Source organism: Staurois parvus, unplaced genomic scaffold (assembly GCF_062004578.1).
Source record: "Staurois parvus isolate SC_StPar_1 unplaced genomic scaffold, SC_StPar_1.0 ptg000827l, whole genome shotgun sequence".
Lineage (NCBI taxonomy): Eukaryota > Metazoa > Chordata > Amphibia > Anura > Ranidae > Staurois > Staurois parvus.
The window spans coordinates 5,309,639-5,336,460 of NW_028318623.1; the positions used below are offsets into that span (position 1 = coordinate 5,309,639).

The following is a 26,822-nucleotide window of genomic DNA, read 5'->3' on the forward strand; positions in this document are numbered from 1 at the left end:
TGGCAGAGGGGGGTGGCGGAAACGGAGCGGTTGGAAAGGTGAATGAGTCTGGCAGCCGTATTCAGGATGGACTGAAGCGGGGATAGCCAGCGGCGAGGCAGGCCAGTGAGGAGGGAGTTGCAGTAGTCGAGTCGCGATATGATGAGGGAGTGGATGAGCTGTTTAGTGGTTTCTGGAGTTAGGAACGTGCGGATTTTGGCGATGTTGCGGAGGTGGAGTCTGCACAAGTTTGTTAAAGAGTGGACTTGGGGCTGGAAGGATAGGTTGGAGTCCAAAATGACACCCAGTACTCTGGCCTGCGGGGCGGGTTTGATGGTGGCGTTGTTGGACATGATGGAGAAGTCAATGGGGGGTGGTGTCCGGGCTGGAGGGAAGACAAGAAACTCGGTTTTGGAGAGGTTCAGTTTAAGGAAGTGGAGCGACATCCAGTCTGATATGTCGCTCAACAGGTGTGTGATTCGGGCGGAGACCGAGGGGGTGAGGTGGGGGGTTGAGAGATAGATTTGTGTGTCGTCGGCATAGAGGTGGTAGTTGAAGCCATGAGAGTGTATGAGTTGGCCAAGGGAGGAGGTGTAGATGGAGAAGAGAAGGGGCCCGAGGACAGAGCCTTGAGGGACCCCAACAGAGAGGGGGAGTGAGAAGGAGGTGGTGGCATTATAGGTAACGCTGAAAGAGCGTTGTGACAGGTAGGATGAGAGCCAGGAGAGAGCAGAATCTCTGAGGCCGAGGGAGTGTAGTTTTTTGAGGAGGAGGGGGTGGTCGACTGTGTCGAAGGCCGCAGAGAGGTCAAGGAGTAGGAGCACTGAATAGTGGCCATTAGCTTTGGCGGTTAGCAGGTCGTTGGAGAGTTTGAGTAAGGCAGTTTCGGTGGAGTGTAGGGGACGGAAGCCGGACTGTAGGGGATCGAGGAGGTTGTTGTCGTTGAGGTGAGAGCATAGGCGGGCGTAGACCAGGCGCTCGAGGAGTTTAGATGTAAATGGGAGCAGGGAGATGGGTCTGAGGTTGTTCGGGTCATTGGGGTCCAGGGAGGGCTTTTTAAGTATGGGGGTGATGTGTGCATGTTTCAGAGGGGAAGGGAAAGTGCCGGAGGAGAGGGAGAGATTGAAGATGTGGGTGAGGGAGCATAGGATGGAGGGGGAGGGAGGTTGTAGAAGTTGTGTGGGGATAGGGTCAAGGGGGCAGGTGGTGAGGCGGGCATCAGAGAGGATCTTGGAGACTTCTTCGATGGTAGTAAGGTCAAAGGTGCGGAGTGTTGGGGGAGCTTCAGTATGAGGAATGTAGGGTGGGGTGGGAGAGGAGGTCAGAGCAGTGGTGGGGCCGTGGGAGAGGGGTGTAGAGGGGGTAGCTGAGTGAGGGGGAAGGGGGTTGGAGGGAGTTTGAGCAGCGACGAAGTCCCTGTGGGTTATGTCGAGGGGGAGGGGGGATGAGGGGGTAGCTGTGTGAGAGGGGACGGGTTGAGAAGGCGTGTGAGTTGCGGCAATGTCCTTGCGAATTGTGTCAATCTTGTTTTTGAAGTGATTGGCAATCTCAAGGGCAGTGAGTGAGGTGCTGGGTGGAGGTGGGGGTGGCGAGAGATGCGACCTTTTGGTGTTAAACCCACCCATTAAGAGGACGCATATAGGATTTCCTCCAGGGGGGAATTGGTTAATGTTAAAGTGGGAGTAAACTTCCTTGGTTGAATTTTACCTATAGGTAAGCCCATAAAATCAATCAAGTATATACAGTCAGGTCCATAAATATTGGGACATCGACACAATTCTAACATTTTTGGCTCTATACACCACCACAATGGATTTGAAATGAAACGAACAAGATGTGCTTTAACTGCAGACTGTCAGCTTTAATTTGAGGGTATTTACATCCAAATCAGGTGAACGGTGTAGGAATTACAACAGTTTTCATATGTGCCTCCCACTTGTTAAGGGACCAAAAGTAATGGGACACAATAATAATCATAAATCAAACTTTCACTTTTTAATACTTTGTTGCAAATCCTTTGCAGTCAATTACAGCCTGAAGTTTGGAACTCATAGACATCACCAGACGCTGGGTTTCATCCCTGATGATGCTCTGCCAGGCCTCTACTGCAACTGTCTTCAGTTCCTGCTTGTTCTTGGGGCATTTTCCCTCCAGTTTTGTCTTCAGCAAGTGAAATGCATGCTCAATCGGATTCAGGTCAGGTGATTGACTTGGCCATTGCATAACATTCCACTTCTTTCCCTTAAAAAACTCTTTGCTTGCTTTTGCAGTCTGCTTTGGGTCATTGTCCATCTGCACTGTGAAGCGACGTCCAATGAGTTGTGAAGCATTTGGCTGAATATGAGCAGATAATATTTCCCGAAACACTTCAGAATTCATCCTGCTGCTTTTGTCAGCAGTCACATCATCAATACATACAAGAGAACCAGTTCCATTGGCAGCCATACATGCCCACGCCATGCCACTACCACCACCATGCTTCACTGATGAGGTGGTATGCTTAGGATCATGAGCAGTTCCTTTCCTTCTCCATACTCTTCTCTTCCCATCACTCTGGTACAAGTTGATCTCGGTCTCATCTGTCCATAGGATGTTGTTCCAGAACTGTGAAGGCTTTTTTAGATGTCGTTTGGCAAACTCTAATCTGGCCTTCCTATTTTTGAGGCTCACCAATGGTTTCCATCTTGTGGTGAACCCTCTGTATTCACTCTGGTGAAGTCTTCTCTTGATTGTTGACTTTGACACACATACACCTACCTCCTGGAGAGTGTTCTTGATCTGGCCAACTGTTGTGAAGGGTGTTTTCTTCAGCAGGGAAAGAATTCTTCGGTCATCCACCACAGTTGTTTTCCATGGTCTTCCGGGTCTTTTGGTGTTGCTGAGCTCACCGGTGCCTTCCTTCTTTTTAAGAATGTTCCAAACAGTTGTTTTGGCCACGCCTAATGTTTTTGCTATCTCTCTGATGGGTTTGTTTTGTTTTTTCAGCCTAATGATGGCTTGCTTCACTGATAGTGACAGCTCTTTGGATCTCATCTTGAGAGTTGACAGCAACAGATTCCAAATGCAAATAGCACACTTGAAATGAACTCTGGACCTTTTATCTGCTCATTGTAATTGGGATAATGAGGGAATAACACACACCTGGCCATGGAACAGCTGAGAAGCCAATTGTCCCATTACTTTTGGTCCCTTAACAAGTGGGAGGCACATATGCAAACTGTTGTAATTCCTACACCATTCACCTGATTTGGATGTAAATACCCTCAAATTAAAGCTGACAGTCTGCAGTTAAAGCACATCTTGTTAGTTTCATTTCAAATCCATTGTGCTGGTGTATAGAGCCACAAATGTTAGAATTGTGTTGATGTCCCAATATTTATGGACCTGACTGTATACATGATTTTGCATTTCTGGATGGGGGGGCGAGCACGCCACCATTGTTGGCTACAGCTTACAATCACAGAGTCCCGGCCAGAGATTCCCTGCTGTCACCTGGCAATCGCCGTAGAACAGTGACAGGAGAGAGGTCTGTATGTAAACAACACAGATCTCTCCCCTGTCAGCACCAACAAGCCTAGCAGAGCAATACAAAGCAGTATGTTTCCCTAGTAAAACAGCACACAGTTAACCCTTTGATTTCCCCAGATGTTAACCCTTTCTTGCCCAGTGCCATTAGTACAGTGTCAGTGCTTTTTATTGGCACTGAACACTATTGGTGCCACTGGGGATGTTAGCAGCAGTTAGTTCCCCCACAGTGTCAGAATGCCCGCCGCAGTCCCGCTATAAGTCGCTGATCATCGCCATTATTAGTATAAAATAAAAAATTCCAGTATATATACCGCCATTTGTAGATGCTATAACTTTCACATAAACCAAATAATTTACACGTATAGGGATGTTTTTTTTAGCAAAGGCATATAGCAAAATACATTTTGGCCTAAATTTATGCTGAAATTTGATTTTTTAAATTTTTTTTTTTAATGGACATGTTTTATGGCAAAAAAAGTCAAAAATATAGTTTTTTCCTGAAAATTGTTGGTCTTTTTTTTGTTGATAGCGCAAAAAAAAACTAAAAAAAAAAAATCACAGACAGGCAATCAAATACCACCAAAAGAAAGCGCTGTTTGTGGGGAAAAAGGACATACATTTCATTTGGTGCAGCATTGCATGACCGCGCAATTGTCAGTTAAAATAATGCAGTGCTGTAACGCACAAAATGGCCTGGTCAGGAAGGGGGGTAAATCCTCAGGAGGGAGAGTGGTTAATGGGGGCATGTTTTATAGCAAAAAGTCAAAAATATATATTTTTTTAAATTGTTGGTCTTTTTTTTTGTTAATAGCGCAAGAAAAATAAACAAACGCACAGGCAATCAAATACCACCGAAAGAAAGCTCCATTTGGGGGGGGGGGGGCAGAAATGTAATTTGGGTGAGGCGTTGCATGACCGTGCATTTGTCAGTTAAAGTAATGCAGCACCGAAACGCAAAAAATGGCCTGGTCAGGAAGGGGGGTAAATCCCTAGGTTGTCGAGTCCTTAATGGGGGCATGCTTTATAGCAAAAAGTTAAAAATATTGGGGGGTTTTTTCAAAATTGTTGGTCTTTTTTTTGTTGATAGCGCAAAATAAAAAATAGAAAATTCCAGTATATATACCGCCATTTGATCTGAAAATGGCCTGGTCAGGAAGGGGGGTAAATCCCCAGGTGGGCGAGTGGTTAATGGGGGCATGCTTTATAGCAAAAAGTAAAAAATATTGGCTTTTTTTTTCAAAATTATTGGTCTTTTTTTTGTTGATAGCGCAAAAAAAAAAACAACAAACTAAAAAAATAAAACAACACACAGGCAATCAAATACCACCAAAAGAAAGCTCTGTTTGTGGGAAAAAAAGGACATACATTTCATTTGGGTGCATGACCACGCAATTGTCAGTTAAAATAACGCAGTGCCGTAATGCAAAAAATGGCCTGGTCAGGAAGGGGGGTAAATCCCCAGGTGGGCGAGTGGTTAATGGGGGAATGCTTTATAGCAAAAAAGTCAAAAATATTGTTTTTTTTCTTTCAAAATCTTCTGTCTTTTGTTTATAGCGCAAAAAATAAAAAACGCAGAGGCAATCAAATACCACCGAAAGAAAGCTCCATTTGGGGGGGGGGGAGGCAGAAATGTAATTTGGGTGAGGCGTTGCATGACCGTGCATTTGTCAGTTAAAGTAATGCAGCACCGAAACGCAAAAAATGGCCTGGTCAGGAAGGGGGGTAAATCCCTAGGTTGGCGAGTGCTTAATGGGGGCATGCTTTATAGCAAAAAGTTAAAAATATTGGGGGGTTTTTTCAAAATTGTTGGGTCTTTTTTTTGTTGATAGCGCAAAATAAAAAATAGAAAATTCCAGTATATATACCGCCATTTGATCTGAAAATGGCCTGGTCAGGAAGGGGGGTAAATCCCCAGGTGGGCGAGTGGTTAATGGGGGCATGCTTTATAGCAAAAAGTAAAAAATATTGGGGTTTTTTTTCAAAATTATTGGTCTTTTTTTTGTTGATAGCGCAAAAAAAAAAAAACAACAAACTAAAAAAAAAAAACAACACACAGGCAATCAAATACCACCAAAAGAAAGCTCTGTTTGTGGGAAAAAAAGGACATACATTTCATTTGGGTGCATGACCACGCAATTGTCAGTTAAAATAACGCAGTGCCGTAATGCAAAAAATGGCCTGGTCAGGAAAGGGGGTAAATCCCCAGGTGGGCGAGTGGTTAATGGGGGAATGCTTTATAGCAAAAAAGTCAAAAATATTGTTTTTTTTCTTTCAAAATCTTCTGTCTTTTGTTTATAGCGCAAAAAATAAAAAACGCAGAGGCAATCAAATACCACCGAAAGAAAGCTCCATTTGTGGGGGGGGGGGGGACAGAAATGTCATTTGGGTGCGGCGTTGCATGACCGTGCAATTGTCAGTTAAAGTAATGCAGCACCGAAACGCAAAAAATGGCCTGGTCAGGAAAGGGGGGGGAATCCTCTGGAGGGCAAGTTACTCTATAAGAATAGCTATCCGAAGATCATTGCCAAGCTGTCTCCTCCAAAGTTGCTCTGGCCTTGGGTCTAGTTTGCCCATCTAAGAATTACAGCATTGCAGACAGCAAGGACTCAATCAATGACTCAGCACAGCACAAAAATACCAGCAGCCCGTCCCCAATGTGATGCAAATTGGAGTAGTATTTAGAGACATATAGATAGCTGGCAAGGGCACAAAGAAACTGTGAGATTGGAGCAATTGTGTTCAGTTCTGAAGGATGGGACTATAAAAGGACCGAGCCTGCGACAGAGTAAGTACATGGCAGCAGTTGCTATAAACAATCAAAGAGCACAAAGCAGGCAGACAGGGAGAATTTCCTGTGCTGTATCTTTTCCATTTAATTTGTTTCAGCCAGAAAATGTATAATGGATGGCATAAAAAAAAAAAAAAAAAAGGCTACATTATGATACGTCTTTTCAGGGCAGGAATGTGGACGGTTACCTTTCGGATGTTGTGTTAACAGCTTAAAGTGTTACTAAACCCACAACAGCACAATAGCTAAATAGTTAGCACTTCCTCCTGGCAGTACTGGGGTCGTTGGTTCAAATCCCAACCACGGCACCACCTGCCTGGAGTTTGCATGTTCTCCCTGTGCCTGCGTGGGTTTCCTCCCAAATTCCAAAGACATGCTGGTAGGTTAATTAGCTCCTGTCTAAATTGTCCCTAGTATGTGTATGTATGAATGTGAGTTAGGGACCTTAGATTGTACACCCCTTGAGGGTTAGGGACTGATGTGAATGTACAATATACTGTATATGTAAAGTGCTGCGTAAATTGACAGTGCTATATAAGTACCTTAATAACAACAACAGTAAAATCAGTCTGAAATATACAGTAAAGCATGCTTGTTATACTCACTTTGGAACCTAAAGGGTTAAGTCTCCGCATTGTGTAAAAAGGACATTTGATCCTGTCTTCTCTGCCCCTGCTCCTGTTCAGATGTCCAAATGGTAAGACAGACTGAACCCGTAGCCATTCTGCACATGCTCAGTTTGGTGTGTCTTAGGAGAGTGCATGTGATCAGCACAAGGCCAATCAGCACTGTCTAGACAGAGGGACAGGGTTTCTGCATCCTCCTAGAGCAGAAAGAAAACTCCTCCTACAAGACTTCTCTAACTGCTGATGAGGAAAGGTATTTATCAGTTTATATTTACTACAATAAGAGCATTTCCAAGTTGTGTGTACTGTGGAAGACCGGATATAGTGAATGCAGGGCCCGTGAAGACCGGATATAGTGAATGCAGGGTCCGGGAAGACCGGATATAGTGAATGCAGGGCCCGTGAAGACCGGATATAGTGAATGCAGGGTCCGGGGAGACCAGATATAGTGAATGCAGGGTCCGGGGAGACCAGATATAGTGAATGCAGGGTCCTGGGAGACCAGATATAGTGAATGCAGAGTCCTGGGAGACCGGATATAGTGAATGCAGGGTCCGGGAAGACCGGATATAGTGAATGCAGGGCCCGCGAAGACCGGATATAGCGAATGCAGGGCCCGGGAAGACCGGATATAGTGAATGCAGGGTCCGCGAAGACCGGATATAGTGAATGCAGGGTCCGGGAAGACCGGATATAGTGAATGCAGGGTCCGCGAAGACCGGATATAGTGAATGCAGGGTCCGGGAAGACCGGATATAGTGAATGCAGGGTCCGGGGAGACCGGATATAGTGAATGCAGGGTCCGGGGAGACCGGATATAGTGAATGCAGGGTCCGGGGAGACCGGATATAGTGAATGTAGGGTCAGGAAAGACCGGATATAGTGAATGCAGGGTCTGGGGAGAGCGGATATAGTGAATGCAAGGTCCAGGAAAAGCAGATATAGTGAATGCAGGGTCCAGGGAGAGCGGATATAGTGAATGCAGGGTCCAGGGAGACCGGATATAGTGAATGCAGGGTCCAGGGTTTAGTAACGTTTTAAAGAGAACCAGTCATTGAATGAAAGCAAATAAATGCCTACCAGTATCTAAAGGGCTATTAAACCCAAAATCAAAAATGTAATATTTTGCAGCTTACCAATCATTAGATGTGGTGGCTGCATTAGTTTTCTTTTCTTTGGCTTTTCCCCTTTTGAATGTAAAAAAACCACTCTTAGCACACTAAAGACTCATATACTATTTGGTAAATAAAGTGCATAATATGTAGTCCATGATAGTCCATAAAAAATAATACCTCTTAGCAGGGGCGGACTGACAACTCATGGGCCCCCCGGGCAATAGGGGATCATGGGGCCCGTGTTCTTGCCCAAACTCAAAAAAGCCTATGAAAAAGGTACCTGGGGCATCTCATGGGGCCCCCTACTGACCTCGGGCCCTCGGGCAGTGCCCGGGTTTCCAAATGGTCAGTCCACCCCTGCCTCTTAGGTAGCAGCCATCCTAGAAAATGCCAACTCTATAGAGATAAAAAGGAGGTGCAGTATATAAATACAGTTTAAATAGATTGTAAGCTCCAAGGAGCAGGGCCCTCGAACCCCTCGTGTATTTTATTGTATTGTTACTGTACTGTCTCATGTATTGTCTCCCATTGTAATGTACAGCGCTGAGCAAACTGTTGGCGCTGCATAAATATTGTGTAATAATACTAATAAGCCACAGTAAAAAAAACACTCAATGTTAAAAGTATCAAGTAGTTAAGAATGCCTGCAGATATACCTCCGTCATCCACATCCTGCAGAAGTCCATCTGACCACCATGGGACTGCTGTGGATGATGAGGGAGACGATTTTGTCCCCCCCTGTCTAAACTCTGCTGTACTGCGACTGCAAGAGGATCATGCCAAGACAAATCCTGGTACTTAAAATGCTTACATAAAAAAAAACAAAAAAACATTTTCTTCATTTGTAACGATTTCCTGACACTTCCTGTTGCATCCCAGGACAGGAAATAAAAGAAAATCTCCCCAATAGAACAGAGACTGCAAACCTCTAACTGAAAAAAAAAATGGCTGTACATATATTTATATATATATATATAAAACCTGTCAAGAAAAACATATGAGTCTATTTCTGTGAATGCTAATTGCCTGGCTTTTTCGCCGACCCTCTACCCACAATACAGGGATAAAAACATATTAATAAAAACAGAGGTAGGACCAAAGCTTTTTTTGACCATACTTCTCTTGTGGGTCTCAGGAGTGCACTCAATTTGGTCTCCTGTGACCCAAGGGCAGCTATTGACTGCTATCAGCTGACATGGCAGAGCCACTCCGGGCTTTGGAAGGATCCTGACATTATTGTCAGGATCCACCCAGCTGCCTGATTAACAGCTGGCTCCGACTCTCAGTGAGAGTCTGAGAGCCTGAGCCCATCTTCTCTCCTGCCCAGCACTCAATAACTGAAAGTCACTGCTCTCCACTCTGAACAGACTGAGAAATGAGTGATCTGTGGTCATCTGATCACTCAGTTCTCGGTCTTAAAGCCAACTTGGAACAGCTGCAGCATAAAAGTAAGTAAGAAGGGTTTTTTTTGTTTATTTGTTTTTATTTTTAGAAACTTATACCTCTCTGTCTGCTAAAATCACACAATATAACACATGTGATGGGAATGCAGAGTGCAGCTATCCAGCACCAGAACCCCTCAGTTCATAAGGCTGTTCAGTGCCTAAGGTCCTTTAGCACAAGGCAAAGAGGGCACCATGAGCTGTAAACTACTTTAACAGTATAGGTTGCAGGCAGGGCTGCTGTTAGAAACCATGGGGCCCCATACAGCCAACCTCACAAAGGCCCATCCCCTCCAAAAAAAAAAACAACACAGTTTACTATGCTTTACATATGAATGAACACAGCGAGTGATCAGTACCGATCACTCGTGTTCATTCAGGAAAGGAAGGGGCTGGTAAATGTGACATATTTACTGGACCCTTCCCCCACTCTCCAACCTTGAAGGATCCTATTGTGTGCTTGCAGCTGTCGGTGGGAAGGAGAAGAGGAAAGCCGGAAGCATTGTGTGGGTGGGGGCACTTAGGGGGGCCTGGGCAGCAGGGGAGAAACATATGGTGCACAGGGTGGGTTTTTGGTGCAGGGGGCTATTACTGGAACCAGAGCCCTGTATGGCGCTCTCTGCATCAGCTAAAAAACAGTGTGAGGGAGAGGAGGAGAAGCCTGCTTCCAGCTGCTGCAGAGAGCCATACAGGGGATCGGTTCCAGTAATAGCCCCACTGCCACACCCAGGGGCGGACTGACCATTTGGAAACTCTGGCATTGCCCGAGGGCCTGGGGTCAGTAGGGGGCCCCATGAGATGCCCCAGGTACCTTTTTCATGGGCTTTTTTGAATTTGGGCAAGGACACAGGGGCCCCATGATCCCCTATTGCCCGGGGGCCCCATGAGTTGTCAGTCCGCCCCTGGCCACACCCAGCTGCCTGGACCCCGTACATTTTTTTTTATTATTAATTTGATTTTTTTACACTGTAACTTTAATTTTTGCTATCACAAGGAATGTAAACATCCCCTGTGATAGCATGGGCCATGACAGCTCCTCATTTTGGAGAGACCTGGGGTCTATTATAGATCTGGGGTCTATTAGACCCCAGATATATCCTCTGGCCTTCAAAGCATCAGATCACACCAAGATTGGTGTGATCTGACACTTGTTGAAGCTGGTAATGGCTTGTTTATTTGGGCAGGAAATTGGAAGTGAAGAAATCCTTGTTGCTTCCAGTTTCTAACATCACACAGTGGGAGGAGCAACATCCATTCCTCCCACTGTGTCTCGGGAATTGGATGTCACCAGCAGGGGCGGACTGACAACTCATGGGGCCCCGGGCAATAGGGGATCATGGGGCCCCTGTGTCCTTGCCCAAACTCAAAAAAGCCTATGAAAAAGGTACCAGGGGCATCTCATGGGGCCCCCTACTGACCCCAGGCCCTCGGGCAGTGCGCAAGTTTCCAAATGGTCACTCCGCCCCAGGGTGTGGCAGTGGGGCTATTACTGGAACCGATCCCCTGTATGGCTCTCTGCAGCAGCTGGAAGCAGGCTTTTTCTCCTCTCCCTCACACTGTTTTTTAGCTGATGCAGAGAGCGCCATACAGGGCTCTGGTTCCAGTAATAGCCCCCTGCACCCAAAATCCATCCTGTGCACAATATGTTTGTCCCCTGCTGCCCAGTCCCCCCTGAGTGCCCCCACCCCCACAATGCTTCCGGCGTTCCTCTTCTTCCCACCGGCAGCTGCAAGCACACAATAGGATCCTTCAGGATGAAGAGTGGGGGAAGGGTCCAGTAAATATGTCACATTTACCAGCCCCTTCCTTTCCTGAATGAACACGAGTGATCGGTATTGATCACTCACTGTGTTCATTCATACGTAAAGCATAGTAAACTGTGTTTTGTTTTTTTTTGGAGGGGATGGGCCCTTGTGAGGTTGGCTGTTGACTGGTCACCAGTTGCATCCTTACCAGGCTCCACGATCACACAGGAGGTTGCTCTTTAGCAGCTCTGATCACGTTAACATCACAGAATCACTAGCTGAAAAAAAAGTATCACCCTTCCAAGGGTGTTCAGGTACATCCTATGGACAAGAAGTAGTTAAATCAGTCTCTATGTGCTTGTGCCCATCTTCTCCACTATATCTTCATAAGACAACTAAAGCAGGGAGAACGGTTTAAGTTTTTGTTGAATTATTAGATTTGCTTTTTTTTTTCTAGTTCGTAGGAGGAATGGATGCACAAAGGCAGGAACCCATGAACACGGCATTTAGAGGCATTGAGACATGAACTATGTCAAGGTCAAGTGAAGACATTGCTGAATCACCGATGTACTTGCTTTACAGCTCCGTACTGTGAATAGATTTCTTTATAAACACAATCCATTATTATGGATTAAAAAAAAAGAAAAAAAAAAATCTATATTCTTTACCATTTTAAGCCTGGTGTAGTTTTGTTTTTTGAGGCATTTTACAAACTTAAAAAAAAAGGAATAGATTGAATACTTGAATAGTAACTTCACAAATGTAAAGGTACACTAACATGCATCCAATTATTTAGAAGTGCAAAAATTGTTATTGCTGACTTTTTTTTTTTCTTCAAAGTAATGCGTAATATACTTTTTAACAAAGTAACAAAATACACCTACACTCACCGGCCACTTTATTAGGTATACCTGTGCAATTCTTGGGCCACCCCCACCCCCCTATTTGTATCATGATCGAGCAAGAAGGAATACATTAATTAAGCATTATACTTGGTTCCAAGTTTTTGGAGCACAAACTATGGGGTTGATTTACTGGGGGATGGTCACACTACATGCATTCCAGTGCTTTCTTTTTCTGCATCCAAAACTCACAGAAAGTAGGTTACATGGTTAGTTCACACCAGTGCCTGCAGTTCCAGTGTGTGTTCCAGTTCCAGAGAAAAAAACAAAACAAAAACGTGCAGCATTTTTTCTGCACAAAACTGAACTGGAATGCAGTAAAACGTATAAAAAGAATGCACCAGAATGCATTGGAACGCATCAGGACTGCATCAAAAATGCATCTGACCTCAAATGACCCAGAAAAGGAGGAAAAAAAAAAAAAAAAGCACTGGTAGCAAATCAAAAACGCACCGGAACATGTCAAAAACACGCATGCAGAAATGCATCCGGACTGCGTTTTTATTGTGTGAACCGGCCTTTGAATGCAAATAGACTGTGTACTTTTCCAAGTGCAGTTACATGCTGCAAGTGCAGTTGGTCCAGAGCAGGGGTCTCCAAACGGTGGTCCACGAGCAGGATGTGGCCCTTTGATTGCTTTTATCCGGCCCTTGGGGCACTCCACTGATACAAGGCACTATCCCTTCAACTGACACCAAAGACACGGCACTATTCCCCCCACTAACACCAACAATGGGGCACCATTCCTCCCACTGATACCAATGATGGGACACTATTCCTCCCACTGACACCAATTACCGGTATGTATATTTTTACCCCCCATTTAGTAAATCAAGCCCAAGGCATTTGCTTACTTTTATCTGGTTCTTGGGGCACTCCACTGATATGAGGCACTATCCCTTTTACTGACACCAAAGCCAGGGCACTATTCCTCCCACTGACACCAACAATGGGGCACTATTCCTCCCACTGACATCAAATATGCGGTACTATTCCTTCCACTGACACCAGTTATGGGGTAATATTCCTCCCACTGACACCAACGATGGAACACTAATCTTCCCACTGACACCAATGATGGGGCACTATTCCTCCCACTGACACCAACAATGGGGCACTATTCCTCCCACTGACACCAATGATGGGACATTATTCCTCCCACTGACACCAATGATGGGGCACTATTCCTCCCACTGACATCAACAATGGGGAACAATTCCTCCCACTGACACCAATGATGGGACATTATTCCTCCCACTGACACCAATGATAGGGCACTATTCCTCCCACTGACACCAACAATGGGACATTATTCCTCCCACTGACACCAATGATGGGGCACTATTCCTCCCACTGACATCAACAATGGGGAACAATTCCTCCCACTGACACCAATGATGGGACATTATTCCTCCCACTGACACCAATGATAGGGCACTATTCCTCACACTGACACCAACAATGGGACATTATTCCTCCCACTGACACCAATGATGGGGCACTATTCCTCCCACTGACATCAACAATGGGGAACAATTCCTCCCACTGACACCAATGATGGGACATTATTCCTCCCACTGACACCAATGATAGGGCACTATTCCTCACACTGACACCAACAATGGGACATTATTCCTCCCACTGACACCAATTATATAATTTTTTTTACTCCCATTTAGTAATCCGTCCCTCCCTCCTAGATTGTAAGCTCGAAAGGGCAGGGCCCTCGAACCCCTTGTGTACTGTTTTGTTACTGTCTTGTCTCATGTTATGTCCCCCTTGCTACTGTACAGCGCTGAGCAAACCCTTTGGCGCTATATAAATACTGTATAATAATAATAATAATAATAAACCAAGCCCATGGCATTTTCTATTCCCAATGGCCACAGTCAGGCCCCCCTAAAGATTTAAGGACAGTAAACTGGACCTTTGTTGCAAAAGTTTAGGGGAACCCTGCTCCAGAGTTTAGTAAATGAGGTAAAATTTCACTTTGCAAAGAATAACCAATAACATGCATAGAAAATTAAAAATAAAAAAAAAACAATAACAAAAAAAAAACCACAGCATTTTTACTTGCACAATTGGATGATGGAAGTCAGCAGAGCTTCCCCTCATTTGTAAGCTCTGGTAGCGTGTAACTACACTTTGCAAAGTGCACAGACTATTTGTCTTTAGTAAATCAACCTCTATAAAGGGCTCGTTCACACTTGACTGTTTTTCCAACTCTTGCCAAATGCCCCTATAGCGTTTGACAAGCGTTGGTCCGGCGTTTGTGGAGCGTTTTTAACCCTTCCGCAAACGGCGCATGCGCGGTTTAGCGGCGGTTGCTAGGCACTTGCCAAGCATTAAAAATGCTCCACAACGCCCCGCAACCACGTCGCAACCGCACCGCAAATGCCGGCCGGGCGTTTGCGGAGTGGTACCATAGACTTGAATAGGAGGCTTCAACTCCTCCTGACTCGACCAGAGGCATCCGTTTTGCCGTGATGCGACGCTAATGCTCCCGTTTGAACGGCACCATGTGCTGCAAGGTGCAGAATTTTCCCAGGCTTTTGGGAAATGGTAAAAACGCTTCCCAAACGCCTGTCTGCCGCTTGCTAACAAGGCTAGTGTGAACGTAGCCTAAATGACATTTTCAGTTGTTGGTAACATCCTTGCCCTTGCCTGTTCCGATACGGACAACACTTTTGTTGGAACTTTTTTAGGCTTCTCTATTCGCTCCTTCACAGAACCAAAGTATTATTTTTAGATAGAAGTATTCTAAGAAATACGAAAAAAACAATGCACTTATTACTGCTATCAGGGCTCTATTAGAGTCTGTTATGACCATTACATTTTGAATCTTTGTGGCAGATGTTGTTCATTAATTATAATGAAGACAGAAGGTAGCTATTGAACAATAAATGCCTCTGGCATTTATGGAGCATTTACAGAAAAATAACAGACAATTAGGTTGAAATAAATAGCATCGTTGGAGGATGTTAATAAAGATGTTTTCATACAGCTTAAAATAATTATGTTTTCTAAGCCTCTGGCATAGCGGTAGAAATAGTCAATAACTGCACATTTCGAGAAAAAGTCCTTCAAACTTAAATTAGTATACGAATAGAAAAAAAAAAAAAACGTAAAAAAGTTCAAGTAAAAAAAGTTTTTCAGGACACGGGACTTTTATTGTACATTTCAGAAAGGAACATGGTCTGTGCTGCCCCTGACCACCGATTCACATATATGTGGCCGTACGGGCCGCGTTTTGCATGGGCACGAGAGCCCATTCATTTGAATGGACTCCTGTGCCCGTGACACGCAGGGAAGAAGTCTCTGCACTTCTTTGGAAAACGCAGCCCGCACGGGAACCTCGGTTCCCAGTACAGTTGTGTTTTCCAGTGCGGGTAATGTGCCATTAGAACTAATGGCACCCGCCTGCGGGTCCGCATTTCTCTGTGCGGGTGGTGCGGCTGCACGGATTTTTGTGCGGATCCGCAGCGGCACCACCTGCACAGATGTGAACCTAGGGTTAAAGTAGAACTTTTTTTTTTCATTTTGGATAGAGTAAGGGAGGGTTATAACCCCGGTCATATATTTTTTTTTCCCCGCCATCTGTTTCCCATTGCAGAGATTTACCTTCACTTTCTGTTCCATAGCCAAACAGGAAGTGAGAGGAAATCCCTGCAAATGAACCACTTTACCCCCTTTATAACCCCCCCCCCATTTTTTGCTATCCAGTACTGCAATATTTTAACTGGTGATTGCATGGTCATGCAGTGCTGTACCCAGGGGCGGACTGACAACTCATGGGACCCCCGGGCAATAGAGGATCATGGGGCCCCTGTGTCCTTGCCCAAACTCAAAAAAGCCTATGAAAAAAGTACCAGGGGCATCTCATGGGGCCCCCTACTGACCCCGGGCCCTCGGGCAGTGCCCGAGTTTCCAAATCGTCAGTCCACCCCTGGCTGTACCCAAATTTTATTTCCACAGAAATAGAGCTTTCTTGTGATGGTATTTGATCACCACTGGGTTTTTCCATTTTTTATTATATAAAACGAAAAGACCGAAAATGTTTTAAATAATAGTTTTTGTTTTTTTTTACTTTCTGCTATAAAACATATCCATTTAAAAATAACAAAAACAACAATTTCTTCATAAATTTAGGCCAAAATATATTCTGCTACATGTCTTCGGAGAAAAAAATTCTAATAAGTGTATATTAATTGGTTTGCGTAAACATTATAGCGTCTACAAATGATAGTATATACTGGAAATTTTATGTATTTTTTTTATACTAGTAATGGTGGCCATCAGTGACTTATAGTGGGTCTGTGATAGTGTGGCAGACAATCTGACACTAATTGACCCTGGGCAGGAAATGGCTGAATGACACTGACATCTCCAGTAACACGAATACAGTGATCAGTGCTAATAATATACTCTGTCACTGTACTAATGTCACTGGCTGGGAAGGGGTTAACATTGAGGGGCAATCAAAGGGTTAAATGTGTGTACAGTGTGCTGTTTCTATTAGGCAATGTGTCGGTTTGAGGAAAAAACAAAAATGGCACATCGCCGCTGTCTGTTACCAACACAGGACTCTTGTCTGCCATTAGCTCAGCTGATCAGCAGGTTCCGGCCATAAACCATTGGCCAGGTCCCACTAATTGACATGCACTGTAGAGAATGCCACCACAGCAGGGGCTGCAGGCATGCATATGCCTCCTACCCGGAAGAGCTGGATAACGTACATGTACGGCTCTTCCAGGTAGGCTGTGCCTTCCGTATGTGGAAGGGGTCGGGAACTGGTTAAGGGAGTTCCTTGGGGACCCCCCGGTCACCAAGACTAGTGTCCCTATTGGAATATTTCCCCTCTTATCACTTTTCTGGAGACGACCCAAAATGTGGTATTTTCTTTTGCATTCACTTTCAATGATAATGGTAAACAGGACAAATAGAGAGGGAGAATCTCACTAACGGGGGAACAGAACGCAAAAAAAAAAAAAATTGACGGGTTCAAAAAAATTGTCAAACTAAAAAAAAAAAGTTTTGCATTTAGTTATAGTTTAAAGCTGAACTCCAGGAAAACAGCTACATACATAGATGAAATACATACTGTATATGTAGGCTGTTTTACCTGCCAAAGTATTGGTATCTCTATTAATCCAGTCTTGGTATTCTACACAGCTCTGCCACACAGCACAAGAGAGGGGACTGGATCTCTGCTGCAGTTTTACTTTCACTTACAGGTCTTTTCCAAACCCTGTGACTGGACAGAGATGAGCTCATCTCTGTCAGTCTGCTATTCCCTCCTATCAGCATGCTACTTGCACTGCTGTATACTCAATTGGCTCCTAGTGGTGTTTCTCCCTCCCGTTCTATGAGCTCTTCTGTACAGGGGCTGCAAGAGGCAAACGCCAGGTCAATTTTAGGTATGTACAATGCGTTCATTAAAAAATACATCCAAGCATATTCTCCTGCCTGCATGCCTAAGCTAAGGGTAGAGTAATTCTAGGAAGTAAATGCTATATGAATCATCTGCCCTTACTTAAGGTGGCTAGCAAAGTAAGTAGTGTTATTCAAAGTGATTTCTTAAAGCATAGGTCCACCCAAAAGGGGGAAGTTCTGCTTTAAAGACTGGTCCCCCGCTCCCCATTAAGGATTGGCACTTTTGGGGAGCGGGTATCCGAAATTGGAAGATACCCGCTCCCACTTATGCCGCTCCCACTAGTAGATCGGAAGTTGAAGTTGTCCTCCTACCCTCCCTCCCCGTAGTCTTCTGGGACACGTGACAGGTCCCAGAAGACAAGTGGGCCCTTCAAATAAACACAGTTTACTATGCTTCAGTTATGAATGAACACAGTGAGTAAATGGTACCGATCAGGGGCGGACTGACAACCCATGGGACCCCCGGCAATAGGGGATCATGGGGCCCCTGTGTCCTTGCCCAAACTCAAAAAAGCCTATGAAAAAGGTACCAGGGTCATCTTATGGGGCCCCCTACTGACCCTGGGCCCTCGGGCAGTGCCTGAGTTTCCAAATGGTCAGTCCGCCCCTGGTACCGATCACTCATTGTGTTCATTCAGGAAAGGAAGGGGCTGGTACATGTGACATATTTACCGGTCCCTTTTTCCCCACTTTCCATACTGTAGGATCCTATTGTGTGCTTGCAGCTGCTGGTGGGAAGCAGAGGAGGGAACTCAGCAGCACTACGGGGATGGGGAGGCACACAGGGGGGCTTGGGCACCATAGGGAAATGTATGGAGCACAGGGAGACTGTTGGGGGGGCAATTACTGGAACCGATCCCTTCTATGGCTCTTTCTGCAGCAGCTGAAAGACAGTTGGAGGGAGGGGAGAAGGAGCCAGCTTTCAGCTGCTGCACAGAGAGCCATATAGAGGATCGGTTACAGTAACTGATCCGCTGCCATGCTGACCACCTTCCCTGTCCACATCTGATTCACCCAGCTGCCTGGGCCCCCCTGCTGGCCTGGGCCCCTTACAGGAAGACTGGTGGTACCCCCTTATCCGCGGCCCAGAATATGTCCACTGACTGCCCCTCAACTGGTGGCACTACAGTACACACAGCTTCTTCAGCACATATCAGAAAACACATACACCTGATTATTACTAGCACAATCCATACTTTTTTTAACCCTTAAAATGTTACGGCGAGTGTTCAGAGATGGATCTTGAAGTCCAAAGTATATGCAGGGTGACCCCCAAATACCTCATCTGAACTGAGCAGATTGGCACTATGAAGTCCAAAGTATACGCAGGGTGACCCCCATATACCTCATCTGAACTGAGCAGATTGGCACTATGAAGTCCAAAGTATACGCAGGGTGACCCCCATATACCTCATCTGAACTGAGCAGATTGGCACTATGAAGTCCAAAGTATACGCAGGGTGACCCCCATATACCTCATCTGAACTGAGCAGATTGGCACTATGAAGTCCAAAGTATACGCAGGGTGACCCCCATATACCTCATCTGAACTGAGCAGATTGGCACTATGCTGCAATGGGCACCAATTGCTTCAGTGACCTCCATGTGCAAAAAGCCTCACTTCAGAAGCCATGTGCCAAATTCAGCCTGCATGGAGCTGTCTAGAAGACATATTAAAGTCAATTATCAAACTACTTTTGTGTTAAATTGCCATTTCACAACATAGCTGTCAGGGTCTTTAAATATGTAAACGCAGGGCATTTTTTCAGGAGGAACGCACTCCAGTACTGAATGTAGGTAAGGGTGCTGGAAGGTCTATTGCTGCTGAGGGTGTCAGGTGTTGCTGGGAGGGATACTGGGAGGCTGCCTATTGTTGATAGAGGGTTTATTGATAGTGGCTGCTGGGATGGATCTACTGCTGCTGATGCGGGTCTATTGTTACTGGGAGATCAATTGTTGCTTGGGGGTCTATTGATTTTGGCAGTGGGACCTATATTTGCTCGGGGAAGGGGGATTTGTTGTCAGGAGGTTTATTATTGCTGTACGTGGGATCTATTGTTGCTGGGGGGTTTATTGTTGCTGGCTGCAGATGATCTATTTTACTGCTTTTCTTATTATTAACAAATTCACACAAATTGCTTAGCACCAGAAAATTATATTTGGTTCTGTATTCTCTAAAAGGGGAGAAACTCTGAGGTGGGTAGGGGGTGAAACCAAAGAATGGTACTTGGAGGTGGGTGGGGGGCAGTTGCAAGGGGTGACTCAGAAGGGAGGAGTACCTGCACCTATTCTCTGGGGGAAAAAAAGCCCTGTGTAACCCAACATTTCAGATTCCTGATCTGTGCCTGCTGTACCATGTACTTGTATGAAAAAGTCTAGTATTCTCTTTGTATTGCTTTCATTGTGTGAAATCCCTGGTGTTCTTGCAAGTCTACTTCCCTATCAAAAACTGGCCACACTAGGCATGGTCAGTTCTCTAGCTGTGCTGGGAACTCAACTTGCTCTCCTCCAATACTCTATACTTGTCCTAACCCTTCCCTCCTGTACAGCCATTCACTGGGAAGAGGAGTGTGCTGTGGTTTCTGTTCCCCCACCTCTCTGTGCAGCTGAGAACAGAGGGAAAGTGATCACTTATAAAATAAAGGGGAAAGGAATTTATAATGTTTTCTTTATATCTATACACAAATGTTTTGCCTTTCATTTCTATTTGAAACTGTATGGGTTCTTTTACCAGGTGAGAGTTTACATATACTTTAAGCAGGGGCGGACTGACCATTCAAGCACTCAGGCACTGCCCGAGGGCCTGGGGTCACCATGAGATGCCCCTGGTACCTTTTATTGGCTTTTTCATAGGCTTTTTTGGGTGTGGGCGAAGCCCCATGATCCCCTATTGCCCGGGGGCCCCATGAGTTGTCAGTCAGCCCCTGACTTTAAGAGATACAAATACACACTATATGCACAAATTATTAGGCAAGTGAGTTTTTTTGACCAAATCATCATTTGTATGCATGTTGTCCAACTCCAAGCTGTATAAACTTGAATGCTTATTGGATTTAAGCATATCAGGTGATGTCTATTTGTGTAATGAGGGAGGGTGTGGCCTAAGTAGATCAACACCCTATATCAAGTTGTGCATAATTATTAGGTAGCTTCTTTTCCTCCAGCAAAAAATGGGCCAAAAAAGAAATGTAACTGACTCTGAAAAGTCAAAAATTGTAAAAAGTCTTTTAGAGGTAGGCAGTCTCTTGAAATTGCTAAGAGATTGTGGAGTGATCACAGAACCATCAGACGCTTTGTTGCAAATATTCAACAAGAAACATGTTAGGGGGAAAAAAAAAAAAAAAAAAAAGACGTAAATCAACTGCCAAAGATTTGAGAAGAATCAAACTTGAAGCTCCCAGGAACCCATTATCCTCCAGTGCTATCATATTCCAGAACTGCAACCTACCTGGAGTGCCCAGAAGTACGAGGTGTTCAGTGCTCAGAGACATGGCTAAGGTAAGGAAGGCTGAAACCCGACCACCACTGACTAAGGCACGCACTGAAGATGAAACATCAAGACTGGGCCAAGAAATATCTGAAGACAGATTGTTCAAAGGTTTTACGGACTGATGAGATGAGAGTGGCTCTCGACGGACTAGATGGATGGGCCAGTCGCTGGATCAGTAACGGGCACAGAGCTTCACTTCAACTCAGATGCCAGCAAGGTGTAGGTGGGTTTCTGATATGGGCTGGTATAACCGTAATAATTACTGGCCCATCTATGTGGTCCGTCAAGAGTCACTCTCATTTCATAAGTCCATAAAACCTTTGAAAAATCTGTCTTCAGATATTTTTTTGGCCCAGTCTTGACATTTCAAATTATGTCTTGTTCAGTGGTGGTTGGGTTTCAGCCATCTTTACCTTGGTCATGCATTTTTTTGGCCCAGTCTTGACATTTCTAATTATGTCTTGTTCAGTGGTGGTCGGGTTTCAGCCATCTTTACCTTGGTCATGTCTCTGAGCACTGAGTACTTCTGGGCACTCTAGGTAGGTTGCATTTCTGGAATATGGCAGCACTGGAGGATAATGGGTTCCTGGTAGCTTCAAGTTTGATTCTTCTCAAATCTTTGGCAGTTAATGTATCTTTTTTTTTCAGCATGTTTCTTGTGACTCTGTAGACCAATTTTCAACAAAACGTTTGATGGTTCTGTGATCACGCCCCAAAATATTAACAATTTCAAGAGTGCTGCATCCCTCTGAAAGACTTTTTACAATGTTGGCCTTTTCAGAGTCCGTTAAATCTCTTATTTTGCCCCATTTTGCCTTATGAAAGAAGCTGCCTGATAATTATGCACACCTTGATGATATAGGGTGTCGATTTGCTTAGGCCACACTCTCCCTCATTACACAAATACACATCACCTGGTATGCTTAAACCCAATAAGCATTCAACATTATACAGCTTGGAGTTGGGCAATATGCATACAAATGATGATTTGGTAAAAAAAACCTCACTTGCCTAATAATTGTTCAGGAGTGTAGTTTTTACTATTTATTCTTGTGTTTTTACCCTATTCTCCATCATTATACTGAAGGCGACGGGGTTTGTGGCTACATACTGTGAGGACAGAGTATGTACCCCCTCCATCTGTTCACAAGGCTTCATTCTACTACCAGCTGTGTATATGGATTTTCTTATACTGCCTCAAGTATGATGCTAGGCACGCCAATGCAGACACATACTGTATATACAAAATGTACAAGATCCTACAATGCTAGACTCACAGCAAATTTAACATTGGCCAACATTTTTAGTTACGAATCCCAATAAGCCTTGCCCTTTCCTCTCTTTGTGTAATATGCTACATCCCCACTTTATATAGGGAAAGCGTTTGAAATGGCTTTCCTGCCACATTATAAGCCATTTGGCCATGTGACTGTGCCAATGCCATGTCACATGTATAAACCTAGATAGAAGTTCAGTAGATCTCTTTCACCATGTGCCAATGTCCCCAGTATCAGAACACTAGCCTAAGACACAGATGCCAAAAAATAAAATATCGCTGTTCATCCCCAGGTTTATACAGAAGTCACGGGCTACATGACCAGACCATTCATTTAGATGGTATACTGGTGCATTTAGGTAGTGGTGGACAAACCATCAGGATAGGTCCGAAGAACATCACTGGGTTGTATTGTATGTTCCAGCAAAGCTCAGAACCATCAGTGCTGTGATGTTTAAATCATAGAAAATTAAAATAAAAACCAAACATACATTTAAAATAGACAAAGCTAGTAACATTTTAAGATGGGAAGTAACACATTCAAAGATGGATATAAAACAATCTCAAGTCTCAGAGTTAAAGGTTTTGTAGCTGCGACCAATGCAATCTAAAAAAAGCTGAACTTCAAGGAAAAAAAAAAGACTAAATACGCGGATGAAATACTCATCAATCTCTCCTATCTGCCAATGGGTTTAATTCTATGCGCCCACTTTTGTGATTCATATACATCTGCTGGACAGAATGGCAAGGAGGGTGACTGACACTTTCTTTGGTAGAGTTAGGGTATACAATGGTGTCACCTCTCCTCCTGCAGCAACTCACTAGTCACCAAACCTACTATTCTGAATGCTGTTGCACAGGGATGACAGGAAGCCAATATAAAGATTTTGTTACTTTTTATAGCTCAGAGAGGCTTAACCTGTGGCCCCTGGAACCCTATGATGTAGCCCTCAACCCTAATGCAGGAGTTTCTGTGCGTTTTCAGAAAATGCACCAATACAAGTCTGAGGCAGAGTGCAACTAACCCGCAGGAAAGCTGTAGGTGCATTGTGCTGCATATGTGGTGTGGAAAACTTCAGCACATCAGTGTAAAAGCAGCCTTATAAGTGGCTCAGGAAAATAAGGGCTCATTTAAAATTTGTGGTTTGGGGGTGGGTGTTTTCTACTACACCCCCTCAACGCCTGGTGTAGCACCAGGGGTTGCAATGGCGACCCCGCCCTTTGCTGCAGGGGGTCCGTGCGGCCTCCCCTTGCTGCAGGGGGTCCGTGCGGCCTCCCTTTGCTGCAGGGGGTCCGTGCGGCCTCCCTTTGCTGCAGGGGGTCCGTGCGGCCTCCCTTTGCTGCAGGGGGTCCGTGCGGCCTCCCTTTGCTGCAGGGGGTCCGTGCGGCCTCCCTGTCATGTTCTGTTTTACACTTGGATAGGAGGGGAGGCATATACAGGAACTTATTTTCTCTGTTTTTCTTCTACAACTGCCAACTTCTCCTCTTTTCCCTCCTGCCGGCATTCAGCAGAAGGAAAAATGTTCCTTATGCTATTTAAAATAACACATTCTTAATTTTGAACCATTTATTGTGGCCCATGACCGGTTACCAAATCACTTCAGTGGCCCTCGCTGTTCAAAAGGTTGAGCATCCCTGTTACAGCTGTATGTAAAAATTTTAATTATGTTTCTGTATCTGCTTGGAGTTCAGTTTAAGCCTGGATTCACACTGATGTGGTGCAGAATTTGCACCCGTTTCTGTGCGAATTCTGCACCGCATCACAATTGCACCCCGCTCATGCGAACCGCTGCAGGTGTGTATTTTAAGTTAACAACCCCTCGAAATCGGTTCGCAAAACGTGGTGCGATGTGGAGAATTGGATCGCATGGGTGTGAATACCCTTGCAATCAGATTCTAGTGCAGACCAATAAAAGGGTCCTGCACCTTTTTGGTGTGGATGTGGTGTGATTTGAGCCATACAAAATGTATGGCTCAAATCGCACCGCGCACAATTTGCATGTGATTTGTACAGGAATGCGGTGCAGTTCCTGTGCGAATCACATGCGATATGCCGCACCACAGATGTGTGAACCCAGGCTTAATACTTTTCACAGCTTAAATTCCACATAAAAAAATGAAATCCATAGACAACTTCTGATAAACAGGGCATCTTTTTTGATGTTTATTAAAAATTTTCTCAATCTTTAGGTTTTTTTTCAGAAATACAAAAAAATAATAGCATAAAATCAAAGCAACCCCCAACCCTCCCTCTATTAACCCAAGGTAAAATTTCCTTCATATTAACCCTTGATCAGTCCTTCTTTTTATTAGTGCAAACCCCATCTTTGAAATCTCCACTACATATTGTAAAAACTGCAAATGGCATTTTGCCCCTGGCACAGAAAGTTATAAAAATCAGCGTGGCTCTTACTGCACCTTTCCCAGCCCCCTAAAATAATGAGGGGTCACCAAGAAGCACAGTGATATAGGCAAGGTCTATATAAAGGAACAGTCCATTTTCTTAAGAGTCCATAGTATTCCATGGGAGCAAGAGTAGGACACATCCACTTTTGGTGGGCAGGAAAATGGAATGATGGAACCACAGTCCCTTGGAGCATTTGTAAGGGGACCTGCATGGACAAGTACAGGAGATTCTTTACACAATGTCCTGTTCTTATAAAGTTGGGTTGCACATACCTGATTGAAAAGTTGAGTTATACAAGGGGAAATGGTCTTACATGTACATTGCAGTCGGGATGGCTCATGATGTCATTGAGGCTAGATAAGTCCAAATGAGTGGTGAAACATGGATAGTTAAAAGATACACACTCTTCAGTCCATAACTGGAACAAATAAGAAACACTCTGAAGTCCAGGTGCTGGAGGATACAAATATATGGACACCTCTTGGAGGAGTGTCACACATACACTGCAGTCCTGGAGATGATAGAGCCATCAGTCTGGGACTCCATGTCGTCGTCCAGATAAGAGTCAATTTGTGGGTGAGGTCTAAGTTGCAGCATGGGTCCCACCTCGTTAAATCGCTCGTCCTCTTCATCATCTTCTAGAACTTTGTACTTCATCCTTTCCTCTTCATCTTCATCCTCCTCCAAGGAGGGACTTAGCCCACTGTCCCTCATTGGTCCAGGGCCTTTGAGAGGTTTATCCAACTCACCGTCATCTTGATAGGTGAATTCCTGAGAAGGCTTTCCAGTGCCAAATACACGGGTCTTTGGGTTGTAGGTTCCCCGATCTTGCTTGCCATGCAGTCCCTTTCTCTTGATGACGATGAAGACGATGGCGGCCAGAAGGAGCAGGACCAGAATCACCCCGATTACCCCCCCGGCGATGGCTCCTGCGTTTGCCTGCGTCTGCATTGCGTGTTCTGGGTACGAGAGAAACATAGCAATACTGTAGCCTGCCTGAGTACAAAACAGTCCATCTGCCCCACCCAGCCCCACATCAGTGTGTCAGAATAGATAGATCTAAACTCTAAAAAACATGCACAAACCAACATGGAACAAGTCAAGTGGGAAACATGCAGTGTGATAGGGCCGGGGTAAAATTCTGAAGGCCAATTCATTCTACATGCAAATGAAGGAATGAAAATAAAGATGCGGACATGAAAAACATGCAGTTTTATGGGGACATTTTTGGCATATACATAATATATACTGAAGACATGCACTCATGAAGGCCATACACACACTTGACCCAGACAAAATGTTGCAAACACACTGTACGCATAAAGAACCCCACTAACATCACACAGTCAAAAATTAATAGCCAAAAAGGTTTGGCTTAGAGTTGGTACTGGATGTTACGCTCATTCAAGATAACATTCAAACAAGCCAATCAGTCACACAGTACGACTTTATGATTAAACACCAAAGATTGTTCAAGAACTTTGGCTTTTATTTGGCCGATTAACAGAGAAAGTTTAACATTTTTAGAATTTAATGGAAACAAGACTTACAGACACAGCAGGGTGACTCCAAATCAACAAACAGATAACCACAAGCTAAGTGTAGGAGAAGAAAAACATTTCACCACACTCCCATGATACTGCAAGTTCAGAAGGTTGTGACCCATAGACCATATAAAACATGTAACCACTGATCCATGCTATGAGTAAAAACACAAAACATGTTAGCTTGTGCTTCATCATAACTGTAGGATTCCTCATTTAGCTTCCATTTTTGCTCACCAAGAATGATTTTGTTACACCTCCACCCATATGGCAACAACGCTTACAAAGGATGTACACACTGGCCTATTGTGGTGCATACTATGAAACTCTTTTGGACATCTACATTATGTGGGTGCTAAATGTATTGCAATGCGTACTGTTATGCATAAATATGGTGAGGAGGGATTCACCAGTCTAAATCATGGCAAATTCACCACCAGAATCATTAACGTCAATGGTCTGTAATGAACCTCCCAAGGTCAACTTTCATTGAGGGCTTGTTTAATCCAGCCTCATTAAAGCCAATGGTCTGTAATCAACCTCCCAA

At 44.6% G+C, this 26,822-nt stretch overlaps 1 protein-coding gene across 2 annotated transcripts in view; it reads right to left on the reverse strand.

Moving 5' to 3' along the window:
* Nucleotides 1-26,822, reverse strand: part of NECTIN2 (nectin cell adhesion molecule 2) — a 166,485-nt gene that overhangs the window by 56,772 nt on the left and 82,891 nt on the right. The window contains exon 6 of one of the 2 annotated variants that reach the window (XM_089655203.1): nt 24,459-25,690. The exons of the other annotated variant lie outside the window; for it this stretch is intronic. Coding sequence (XP_089511329.1) covers nt 25,224-25,690 — 467 coding nt within the window. The 3' untranslated portion in view covers nt 24,459-25,223. Of the gene's footprint in view, nt 1-24,458; nt 25,691-26,822 lie in introns of those variants that run through there. 2 annotated transcript variants of the gene reach the window in all.